At 40.0% G+C, this 12,803-nt stretch overlaps 1 protein-coding gene across 1 annotated transcript; it reads left to right on the top strand.

Annotated features, from left to right (window-relative positions):
- Positions 1–6,394: 6,394 nt before the first annotated feature.
- On the top strand, positions 6,395–9,733 carry dmrt3a (doublesex and mab-3 related transcription factor 3a; the record flags this gene model as incomplete). The annotated part of the gene is made up of 2 exons (XM_083912071.1): positions 6,395–6,994; positions 8,712–9,733. Exons 1-2 carry the CDS (start codon positions 6,595–6,597, stop codon positions 9,731–9,733), a joined length of 1,422 nt encoding a protein of 473 aa, XP_083768197.1. The 5' UTR covers positions 6,395–6,594.
- Between the last annotated feature and the right edge of the window lie 3,070 nt (positions 9,734–12,803).

Below are 12,803 nucleotides of genomic sequence, written 5' to 3'. Positions count from 1 at the left end.
ATTTGATGGCGAGCACTTGTGTTGTATAAACTGCTCAGAAACCCCCTTATTGTCAGTATAAGTAAGCCATCTATCCTGTGAATGCTTTGGGTCTCTAGTTTGTGGTTGTAAAGTTTCATGAGGCTGTTTTTATCTTAGAGGTCACAACAGCTCCTTATATATATATAAATAAATGTTCTCACACCAATGAAATGGCTTCTATGGAGACGAACATCATCACACATGAAGACAACTGGGCTCATTGAATCCACAGGAGTCTCAGCTTTACAGTCAGACCCAGTTTATGCAAATCAACACTGTTTAGGGACCCCAGTATGCAGAGATATTAAAATACTCCATTTTAGAATAGATGAAAATAACACATTTATACTACAGGAGAAAAACTGTGTTTTTATCCCCAAACTCTGAACACAAATTGCTTTTATGAATCGTTGCGTCTAAAGTTTTTGTTTTCTTTGTTGTGTTTGACGTTTTTTTACGTCTTGAAAACCTTTAAAGTATCTTTAAAGATAAATTATTTCCCAGTGTGACATCAGGTCTTTTGTATCTGTTGTTGTTCCTTCAGGGTGAAATATTAATTTTCTTAATACCACAAGCTTAATTTTATTTAAATGTAATCTGACATATTCAGAGTTTTGTGGGTTGAAACAAACCAAACTGCAAAATAGAGAGTTTTTCTTGAGGGATTTGGCAGGTGTGAGATGATGAAAATAATTCTGATTTGTTTAATATTGTCATAAAGATGCAACTAGAGAAAAATGTCTAGAGTGGTCAATATACAGATGAATAATTATACTCAACGTGTGTGTCCTGGCCTGATGGATCCAGGTGTTTCTCAACAGGAGGTGATAAAAGGAGGTGTCTTTCTGCAGCTCGAGCACGTAGAAGAAACGTCTGCTTACTCCTCACTGTTTTGTTCAGAAACAGTGACAGAATGAAGTTAATCTGATTCATCTCAAGGGGCTATCCTGAATAAGTACATTCTGAAATTCTCATTTGGGAACCACAGCATGCACACAAAGGCTCTCCTACTAAAAGTGTGTTGACATTAAATGCCACAGAACATCTAAAGCGGATTTCCTCTTTAACTTTCTCAGCTGCAGCAGATTCTTCAATAACTTTGGGCCATAAATCAGCACAAGGCCTGTACTACATACCTAGATTTAAAACTATGTCTCAAAAAGTAAATTTGGTCACACAACAAATAGAAATAATTTAACAAATAAAGCAAATAAGGCATATATTAAACTTTTTAAATCACAAAAAGTATAATCTTTCACACTGAGGTGCTGATTTGTAAGTGTTTTAACAACAAGTTCATTCACATTAGTCTAAACTTGAGAGTGAAATGCGGAGGTAGGTACATTGTGGTTTGTTTGCTAGCAGCGTGTCGGTGGTCTGTAACATTGTACCGGTTCACAGTAATCCTAACCTATGACACCATATAATATTATACATTACAGCTTCTTTATTTAACTTCTTGTCCCTCTCTGGCATGTTGCCATGAAACTTTAAGACACTCTGTTTGCCACTTTGCGCAGGTTCAGTGATTAAAAACGAAAAGGCGCTGACCGTGGGGAATCAGCTCCTAGCTCTGCCTCAGCCTGACGACAGCCCATCAAAATTTTGATCAGAACTTCATCCAAACGTCTGTCGGCCGGGCATGAGCAGTTGGTGGGGCAATGATCGCCCGTTCCCGTAGCCTACACTGCACGACAAAGGACGCCGTCTAGGCTGAAATTTGATCCGACTCCAAATTGAGTCATGCGGCTCAAAAATCGGAACATAAATGGGCTCAACTCGTGCATTGGCTCACATCTTACCAAAAGATGATAACGCTCCATTGAGCTGACTAGAAGGTAGAGTAGGGCCATACCATAGTAGTGATCAACAACTCATGAAGTCCATTCACTCAGCTGCATTCACATATTTTACACATAGTTCTATCAAATTTATAAACTGTCTAAAACTATCCCTTGAGTGTTTTTTGAAACACTAACAGCCAACCTCTCTGCATGTTCTACTGTAGTTTGCAGTCTGTCACAGTGCTGTTTGAAAGACAAGCAGAGCTCTGTTCATAAACGCCCAGGCACCAATAAACAGGCTGCACCAGACGGACTAAACCAACTTAACAGGCCGCGGTGATGCTGTGCATCCGGGACTAGTCTGGGGACGTTTCCCATCATTTCTCTTTACACCTGGTCCGAGCGTATGACCACACTCTTCTTCACCACGAGTGGAGTTCCTGTATCTGATAAACTTTTAAGAGTTTTCTTTATCTAAGAATATTCATATAGTTACACATAAAACCCCCAAAAAAACAATTAAAAAAGAACCAGCTTTTTATAATTTAGTGTCAAATCCAAATATAAGTTGATCTATATTAAGTTCTCATTTTGCTTCAACTTATTTTGCAGTAGCCTAAAATAACCCAGACTTTTCCTTTTCCCCTGGAGAGTGAAGGTCGCTGACTGATGTTCTCGCTAATTCAGACGTCCGGCTAATTCCTCTGTAGGAGCTCGGTGTCCCGGCTCCCCGGAGAGACTTCAATCAGCGTTTCTGTGACAGGACTTCTGAGTGGCAACAACGCCCCCAATCAGCACCTAATAATAACCCCACTCAACAGAGGTCAGCTCCTCCTCCTGCTGAAGAGGGGCCCTGCTGGAGGAGTTTCCTCTGCTAATATAAACATGAGGTCCAATATGCTGAGTGAGTGACAAGAGTAAAGCAAATATCAGAGAAGGAAAATCTTTTTGCAAAGCAGAATTTAAAATATACAGTATATGTATATATTTCCTACTTGAATAAACACTTCACAACCCCTTATGATGGTCCTGAACGTTTGCAGTTATGACCTCTTGCATGGGTCCCAGTCTTGCACCTTGGACTGCATTAGACTGAATAAATAACGCTTAAGTAAATAAACTAAACTGAGAAAATCGCTTGTGTTGATCATATAGATTGATTCATATTTAGGGGATTGTACAACTTATGAGCTCTAAGATAAGACTATTGTTCCCAACCTGGGAGTTGAAATGTTTCTTTTACACCAAATTATGTTTACTCTATGTAACTTTCTAACTTTAAGGCTGCAATTCTAATCACTATGGTGATCCTCCAACTTTGACTTTAGTGCCACAGTGAGGTTGTGGTGGTTTTGAGTGAAAATCCAATATTTGACAGGTTGTCTGTATCCTGAAGCCGCTTTTTAGCACTGAAGAACCATTCACTTTATCTTCCGGAAAGTGACCAAGTGAGCGCTAAACTACTAGTTTCATGACTAACTGTTAACTGCAAAGTTTGTTAGCACAGATAGCTTTATTTTTTCGCTGTTCAATAACTTTTTATTAGACAAGATTGGATTTTATGGTGAACCAAATTTCCGGGTAAAGTAAAGACAACGATAGAGAGAAAATGGAGAGAAGCTCTGGAAGCTAAAATGACTGAGCTAGCTAACGGTGTGCTGAAGCAGCTGTTGGTTGATTTTTACCTCGTTCATTTAGATATCGACCAAGCTAGCTAACTGACCATCAGCAAGCTTGTTAGCTCAGATAGCTTTATTTAATCTTAGCTACCTGTCCAATATTATATATTTTTTTATTAAACATATTGTGCGTTGAACAAATGTCAGGGTACAGTAAAGACAACGATAGAGAGGAAATGGAGAGAAGCTCCTGAAGCTAATGTGACTGAGCTAGCTTACGGTGTGCTGATAGTTGTGAAACAGCTGTTGTTTGTATAAATACCTTGTTTATCATGTTATTAAATAAACTAGCGTTAAGCTATCTGACCGTCAGAAAGCTTGTTAGCCCAGAGAGCTTAGTATTAAGCTTTCTAGGGTTTCTACGTGACAGTTACCATGTTTGCTAGCTTATTTTCCTTCTTCAGTAACGTTTTATTTACAAAACGGTGTGCTACAGTGAACATATTGTTATATGATAGATATGGGAGATAATTGTGATTATGCTAGCCATTAGCTTGCTGGCTAACTATACAGCAGTTTAGGATTATTATGGTTCATAATGCTTCATTTTAGGGAGCCACAATAAAAAGATCTAAAAGTCTCTGAAGAAAAGACCGGATTCTCAATATTATATAGTTATCTTTTTTAACGTATTGTTGGTCTGTGCAACCCATCTAAATTGTATTTATTAAGTAAATATATAGGCTATATTTTCTCCATGGTAGGCTTTATTTCTTTCAGGTATATTTTTTGTTTTGTTTTGTTTTTAAAAAAAAATTTAAACCACCTTTAGGCAAGGCTATTCCTTTTAAGCTCTAAGTTATGTGGTAATTATGTCATAGGCCTGTCATAGGAGTATCTAATTAAGAGCCTGTATTTCCTGTAGGCCTACATCAAAATCTTTTTTGTGTTGTATTAAATGCACATTCAGCAGAATATATTTAAATGAGTCTTTCTGCATCTTCAACTTCAACAAAATAATAAAAGAAAATCAGGCCTTACGCCAATTACAATGCATCCCGCAGTATAAACTTTTATTCCGGTTTGTGTTTTAGTCTTTTATCAACGAACAACATGAATAAATTTATTATGCGTTGTGGTGTAGGCGTTCATCCGCTGCCTCCCACTCCCACAAATCTACTCGGCCGGCACAAACTGCAAAGCCACTCTAGTCACCTTGAAATTTCCTCTGCTATTTTCCAATTAAAAGCTTAATAGCCCTGGAGACGGGCTTCATGTGGGGAAGTTTACCGTGTTCTTATTCTCTGTAAGCTGCACGAGGCTCGGATCCCATTATTTGCTTGAATAAACCTTTTTTACGGTCAGAAATGGGCCCCGGCTTTGTCCGGTGTTATGTTTCAATGCCCTCTATTAGTCCAGCAGAAGGGACATATCAGCATCCTCGACATAGTTCCCAAAGGGCTTTTATACATGTAGAGACCTAATCATCTAAGTTATGTACGATTGTGTAAAAGGAACGAGAAGCTAAGAGCACTTTGTCCAAATTAAGTCTCATAGCTTGTGGGCCTGCAGGCAACAGGGAGGGGAAACATACATACATGTCCTGACTTTTAAAATGAAATGATTTGAGCTCTATGAATGCGTTATGCTCCTGTTATTTCCTAAAACAATGAATATTTTGGGGGATATATATCTTAAGAGATCCAAGTTTTAACCGCTGGATTTCAAATGTTTCACAGTGGAGTGTTTGGACTAAGAGTTCACACTTCTTTTTAAGCATATATGATGCTGTTTTCAGTTAAAATGTCATTTTTTTAATGTTGAATTACATATCTACAATTTGGTGTCATAGAAAAGGCACTACATTTTGCATTTTGCTGTTTGCTTCATGCAGGGACTTGTTTTCTCCCTTCATTGATGTTGGATGTCAAATTTGATAATCAGTTGACTTTTGTCAATGTTACACACATCTTTTACAGTATGATGCTATTATGAGTTTAAAGGTAATGTTTTTTCCACATGCTGACTTATAAAAGTAAAAAGTGTGTGTTTTATATTTGAAACATCTACATTTGGGTGCCAACAGAGGCACAGACTTGTGCAGTTTTGTCTTTTAACCTTTTATGAATATTTAAAATGGTCATCTTGTTCATCATATTGGTAAAATGTCTCATAATGGGACAGTATTGACAGCTGGGACATCCACATTATTAATATGAAGATGAGAGTGGAGCTTGGACTCTGAATAGAGGCTAAGATGGAGCTAAATTTGGTTTAATTGTGATGTTTTTGTACCCATTTTAAAAAACTACAAATGGGTGTTTTTTTAATTTACTCTGAAACTTTTAAGGGATGCTTGTTCCATAAAAGGACCTCAGCTTTCCTGCATATAATATCTATAAATGTTACATCATAGACCACTTTTGACAACTAGCATATCCATTTGTTTTATATTTAAGCATCAACAGAGTAAAACAGTTGTGCAGATTCAGACTAACACAAACATTTTTAGGTATGTATGATGCTGATCATGTTATATTGTTAAAACAGTCCATTTGAATTGCATGCTGAATATGGGTCTTATAAAATGTCACATTACTGGCCTGTCCTACAGTTTAGCTTTTCTATCTGGAGATAATGTTGCAGCATCTCATTGAAACAGCTGTGTAATGTGCCTTTGAAAAATCTCAACTTTTCATTTCAGCTACAGGATCAAGTCTTAAAACCTCTAGATACAGGAGAGAATATTTGTTTCCACTGCAAACCAACACGTTTAGTGGTCTTGAATCTTGACAGAAAGTAATTGTCCCGTTTTTAAAGGAAACTATAACCGTGTGAACCTCTCATGGAAACATTATCTGAGCCCTGGCAGGTTTTTTTTGCCAGCCTCGCATGGACATTTTTTGCAGCGTGCTTTGACGCGAGTGACAGCGTTTGGTTACTCGTCTCCATAAGTGCGTGTCAGCCCTGATGCGTATCTGTGCTGTCAGCCGGGGGAAAGGTGGATCCTCCACAACAAGCCAACACCTCTTATTCTCATCCTGTCATGCGTGTGGCAGAGCAGCAACATTCAGCTCCATCTCTCGGACTGCTGCTGACAACAACACTCCCGTCCCGCCTCGCCTCTCCGCACAGACGCACTTGCGCGTCCTGGAAAACACGCTGACAGAATGAATGGCTACGGGTCCCCCTACCTGTACATGGGGGCTCCGGTGTCTCAGCCCCGGGCCCCGCTGCAAAGGACCCCCAAGTGTGCGCGTTGCCGGAACCACGGCGTGTTGTCGTGGCTCAAAGGTCACAAGCGCTACTGCCGCTTCAAGGACTGCACCTGCGAGAAGTGCATCCTCATCATCGAGCGGCAGCGCGTCATGGCGGCGCAGGTGGCGCTCCGCAGGCAGCAGGCCAACGAGAGTCTGGAGAGCCTCATCCCGGAGTCACTCAGGGTGCTGCCCGGCATCGGCTTGGCGGGAGCCGGCGAGGGGAACCAGGGAGCCCCGCCGAGGACAGAGGAGCTGGAGCTGAGGTGGAGCAGCACGGAGACGGTGCAGCCCGGAGCACAAACATGCACAGGTGGGAGAGCGATGAGGAGGAAGTCTGACTTTAAATGTTTGCATTTGTGATGAATTATGACTTTTATTGGATCGAATTAAATTAATAAAACATGACCAAACAACTTGCAGAAATAAACAATACACATGTTTTTTTCATCGTAAATAAATAGTCTGAATCACAAAGAGACACATCGTGATTTCTTTTATGTTTTCACGCAATCCTGCAGGTAAAGTGTGTCATAAAAAATAAGCAATTTTAATTTAAAGTATGAAAAAGTCAGTGTAGGCTATTCCTAAATAAATAAATGCAAAAAAGACAAGATTAAGATGTTGATCTTACGTGAAAAAAATGTCTTGGGGTGATTGTTTTCTTTTACGGTAAAGCACAAACTGTTCAAAAGTACCTCGTGATGATGTCATTTGTGTACATTTTAAGTAGTCTAATATTTCAGCTAGGCCTTCACAAAAACACCTTTTACTTCCTAAATGTTGATTTATTTAGGAATCACACCTTTGCTAAAATGAAATGATTCATTCAAACATAGCATATTGTCATGATGAGGAGAGAATTTAGATAAAGACTGATTCTCAGGGAGAGAAAGTCACATTTTACATTTTTATAAAAAAAATCAGAATCAAAATAGCCTATAAAATGAAATAAAATGCTTTTTGTCACTTGTTTTGTTTGATCTTAATAAAAGCAACGACTAGCATTTACATTTTTTAGGTTATTAATAAACATCTAATTGTGCTGGTAGACGAATTTTGCAATAATTATCTTCTGGGCCGAGAAATATTTTGAGTAGTGCAAAAACAAAACGACTAGTATTTGTGTCTTTAATTATTTATTGAAAATGTACATTTTTATTATTATTTTTATTTTATTTTTTACAAAGAATGATTTTTACATCAGGAAAACATATAAAAACAATTCATTAATAACGGATTAGTTTTCGTTTAAAAGGCTTTCTTATGTAATATCTGAGTCATGTCATATATCATTTGGAGGCTGTAAAACTGAATTTCTTTAAAACATATAAACTTGTGAATTCTAATTTCAGGTCTATTTGTTACACAAGTCATGTTTTCCCCCTTCTCTTTGTCTTAAATTAAGTTTATTTTGTTTTTTTAATGAATAGTTCACTTGTACAGAACAGTGCAAAGAGACATACTAGTTGTTTTTCTATATGTATTGACATTTACTTGACTTTGGTGGTTTTGTGAGACTAGGCACTGATCAGCTGACTCGCGCACGCTGACAAAGAGAGCTGAGGCGTTTAAAATATTACAGTAATCACCGGAGGACAGCACCAATCGAATGTAATCGCCATATTTCTTGCAGGAGGTCAACTTCAGATGAAATGTTACCGAGCAACCAGCGATCTGTTTACAAAATGTGGTCAAAAGGCATCGACGCTAGATTCCTCACTGACACACAGTCAGCACTTTGTGTTAACAGCTTTGCACAGGAGAAAGTCGAGTAAATCCACATCAATCTGGGTGTTGGAGACAAGTTGACAAGCGATTCATTGTGTGTTGCGTTTCCTCTCTGGGAGAGCTTACTGCGGATTGGAGTTTGCATTCAGAAAAGTTCAAAGAATAATGTTTCTGAAGTCAGATTAGTGACTCTAATTCATTTAATACTTTGGCCTTTCCTGCAAGCCGAAGTGGGGGGTTGTTACCCTCCATTTTCTGCCCAAACTTGTTCCCTGACTGTTTGTTCCTTCTTCTTGCAGAGCCGACAGAGGACGGTCCTGATGAGGGCTCCGGGGGGGAAAACGGGGGCAGCTCCAGTGAGAAGGAGCAGGATCCCGTCAGTTCCCCCGAAGATTCCAAACCAAACTCCTGCTACACCCCTGAGCCCCCAGAGACCCCCTCACACCCTGAGGAGAGTCGCTACAGCGTACCTAAAGCCGGCAGCACGGAGAAAGAAGCCAAAGCCGAGAGTCCTCAGAAGTATCCGGTCAGCTCCAGCGAGCAGGGCGTGCTCATCGAAGGCCTCGCCGGCTCCATCAACCTGCCCCTCAGCCTGCGAGCCAACCGGCCTCCGCTGGACGTCCTCAAGAAGATCTTCCCCGCTCACAAGCCTCCTGTCCTGGAGCTCATCCTCAGAGGCTGCGGGGGGGATCTGGTGGGGGCCATAGAGGTGCTGCTGTCCAGCCGGAGTCCTGACGGGAGCGTGCACCCGCACGCCGACCCGCATCCGGACTCCCTATTGCTGCCTTCAAACGGACACCTGTTCGAGCACACGTTGGGCTCCTACCACCCGGTGTCCTCCTCCGCCAAGTGGTCGGTGGGCTCTGCTTTCCGGGTCCCCGAGTCCCTCCGGTTCACATCCGACTCCGCTTCGGGCGTGGTGTCCACCGGGCCTTTGGGCGTCCCCCTGCAGCACCCATCCTTCCCGCAGCCCACGCGCTACCCGCTCATGCTGCGCAACTCTCTGACGCGCAGCCAGGGCAGCCCCTTCGTGCACAACGACGTGACTCTGTGGAATACCATGGCCCTGCAGCAGCAATACCAGCTCCGCTCGGCGGCCCAGTACGTTTCACCTTTCCCCCACGCGGCTCCAGCCGGCCCCGGTGGGACCGTGTTCCGCAGCGCCTCCATCATCCCCTCCAGACCCTCAGAGGAGCAGCGCATCAGCATCCAAGAGGAGGGCTGCACGCTGGGACCCAAACCCGGCCTCTACTCCCCCGATGAGGAGTACGAAGAACGCTCTGACTCCGCAGACTCCCGCATCATGAACTCCTCCGCCTAAAGAAGCTGCTGATGGACTAATGGCAGCAGGGTGGACACCAAAAATGTATTATTATCGTGACCGGACGTGTGTCTTGTTTTGAAGTGAACTGTGTAAAGCAATCACCCTTTGATAAGATGATGTTAATCCTCAAGATGTCACCGCGCGGACACGACCAAAAACGGATGATTGTAGAACAGACTCACATTGTTTTGAAAAAGCGTATCATCTGTTTCCCGCACGCATGTTTAGTACTGTGAAAACTCCCGATGTTAAGGATCATCAATGCATGTGAAGAGTATGCCAAATAAATCTGAGTTTTCAGAATGGACCAGATTGTTGTCTTTAGTGTCACTGACGATTTCACATGTTTGGATTCCAGTGAATTTATGTTTAAACACAGATGTTTAATATTTCAGTTGAAATGTTTAGGATGTAGGGCTTCCATTTCCTCCTTCTTCACAGGCTCAAATGCACCACACCCCAGAGAGTAATATTGTACTTTATACTCCACTATATTTATTGAACAACTTTAGTTACTTTACCATTAAATTATGATGTATTGTTAAAGCTTAAGATAATTAGAATGAGATCCAGCTTTACCGGCTAAAACATTCAAAAGATGAACTGATTAATGCTTCGATAATTAAAAATTTCAAATGAGCTGCCACTCTGCATAGTGAATCCTTTTTCTTTTGGTACTTTAAGTATATTTTGACGCCAATACTGTTTGTGCTCTTGCTTAAGTAACATTTTGAATGCAGGCCTTTTACTTGTAAGACATGAAATCATATGAATTTAACAAATGCTGTGCAGTGATTGGTGCGTTTTGAAGGTGACTGTGTGTTTGTATTTATGTATGAGCAGAATATCCCCATTGTAGCAGCTGTCACACATACATATCTAACAAAATATACCATAACAGTGGTTTTGTGTAAAAAATCAGCTGAGCATGCAGGATTTGTCAAAATATCACTAGAAAACATAACTTAACACTCACAGATCATTTCCTATGCGCACCAGAAGAAATGTAGACACAGTCTTGTATTTTAAATAGTATGATATATAAGTGTATGAGGAAAAATTTGCATGCGTCAATGATAAACAGTGCTTGAAGAGGTATTCAGATCTTTTAGTCAAATTATTAATACCACACTAAAATACTCCACTACAAGTAAAAGCCCTACATTCAAAATGTATTATCATGATGCTGCAGTAAAATGTTCCCTATCAGTGTTTTCTTGTTATATCTGATGTTTGTGGATGAATATTCCTGCTGCATTAATGTGTATGTTGCCCTTTCCTGCTGTAAATGTCCAAGGTTGTGCTCATTTTAACTCCTTTATATACTGTCGGGCAGTTTAATCGACAGAAATGCATCATATTCTATAAGATCATCATGTTTGCAGCTCCTGTGAGAACCACGTATCTTAAAAAAAAAGTTAACCTTCCATGTTTTTAGCAGCTGGAAAGTGCATTATCACATGCACTTTCAGCTGATCCAAGATGCTTTTTAAAGACTTGATTTAGCTAGTAGGAGAATTTGGAGATACGTGGTTATCGCTGGACAGGAAGGGGTTGCAAAAAGCTGCCAGAAAAATGGAGTGGAGTAAAAACTACAATATTTGCCTCTGTGTCATGGCCAATCCCACGTAAGATTATAAAACACCACACAGTTCTTCAGGTCTCACATATAAGCATGTCGAAAAAGAAAAGAAAGACCCACAAACAGAAACAGTACCTCAAAATGAGCTGTTCATATAAAAAACAAATATATACAGATCATCTTCATAAAGGGCTTTTCATAGATAATAAGAAATGTCATAGTGTTCAGAGTTCAGAGGTATGTGTTCAGCAAGTTGTGCAATAATATGCATCTTATTTACAGTGACAACATGAATTCAAATGAAAAATGTTAGAATTAAGCACAGTAGTAAAACTACCCCCTGTTGGACGTCGTTACAGACAGTCTGACGGCTGTTTCTAATGTAAATTAGAAGCTGGAGACGTCTTTTAAGTTTCATTTGAAACTGAATATGTTCAGTATCTGGACTCGTCTGAAGCTTCTTTTATTGGGTTTATGCAGCTGACAACCGGACTGATGACTGAACTCCATCACTGATTTCAGTTCAGTTTATTTACAAATACAAGTCATAAGACATAATAAAGATATGTGGAATAACCCCCTGGGAAGCCATCTGAAGCATCGGGCCCAGACACTATAATAATACATTTTAAATACTAACATATTGTTTAGATAAAGAGCATGCCTCGACAATGACGTTTACAACTTACAAAAGACCCCATAACCCTGTAACTGAGTGGTCGCAAGACATTTAATCCACCAGTCTAAGCATTGGTTAAATAGATAAGATCCTTCTTCTCCACTACATTGGTTTGATAACGTAACTGTAACTGTAACCAGAAAAACCCACTTCCTTACAAAAGAGGTCCATGCACTGACTTTCAAATAGTGTTAAGCATTCAGTTACACTTCATCTACATTTTACAAATAGAGTGCTTCCTCCTAACCCTTTCACATGCTGCCATCTAGTGGTGAAATACATCTACACCATGTTCATGTCAAAGGGCCACATCTCATCATAACCCAGCAGAAAGACTTGAGCTTTAAAATACAATGTAGAATACACTGAAACTAAAATAATGTGTCTTCAGCTGTGACTTTATCTTTGTTTCAAACAAAATTATCATTAAATTAAGTTATTCAAGCGGTAAAACAGCCAAAGAAAATCAAGACCAAGCCACATAAAGACATTTCAAGACTAATGTTCTGATGTGTTTTTAACTGAGGAAGGCAGATGTTGTATCATCGATTCGTCTCAATGTCTCAACGTTGTTCAGAAGAGATCAGATCAGATTTTTGGACTGGATCAAATTTTTAAAATCTGTTCTGAAATCAGAATTTGGTTTCGATCTGGAACAAACCCTCATTATGTTTGTTTTTTATACCTTTGATCCGAAAACAATGGATTATCCTGATCCCATCAAAATCAGATCCAACTTTGAATGAATCGGACATTCATGATTTAAAGTTGCACTTTTATTTGAAGGTTTGTTTTGTTTCCATCAT

Source organism: Echiichthys vipera (assembly GCF_963691815.1).
Source record: "Echiichthys vipera genome assembly, chromosome: 4".
NCBI classification, from domain to species: Eukaryota; Metazoa; Chordata; class Actinopteri; order Perciformes; family Trachinidae; genus Echiichthys; species Echiichthys vipera.
The sequence above is the reverse complement of the archived record's forward strand: the minus strand, read 5'-3'. Positions and strand labels throughout refer to the sequence as shown.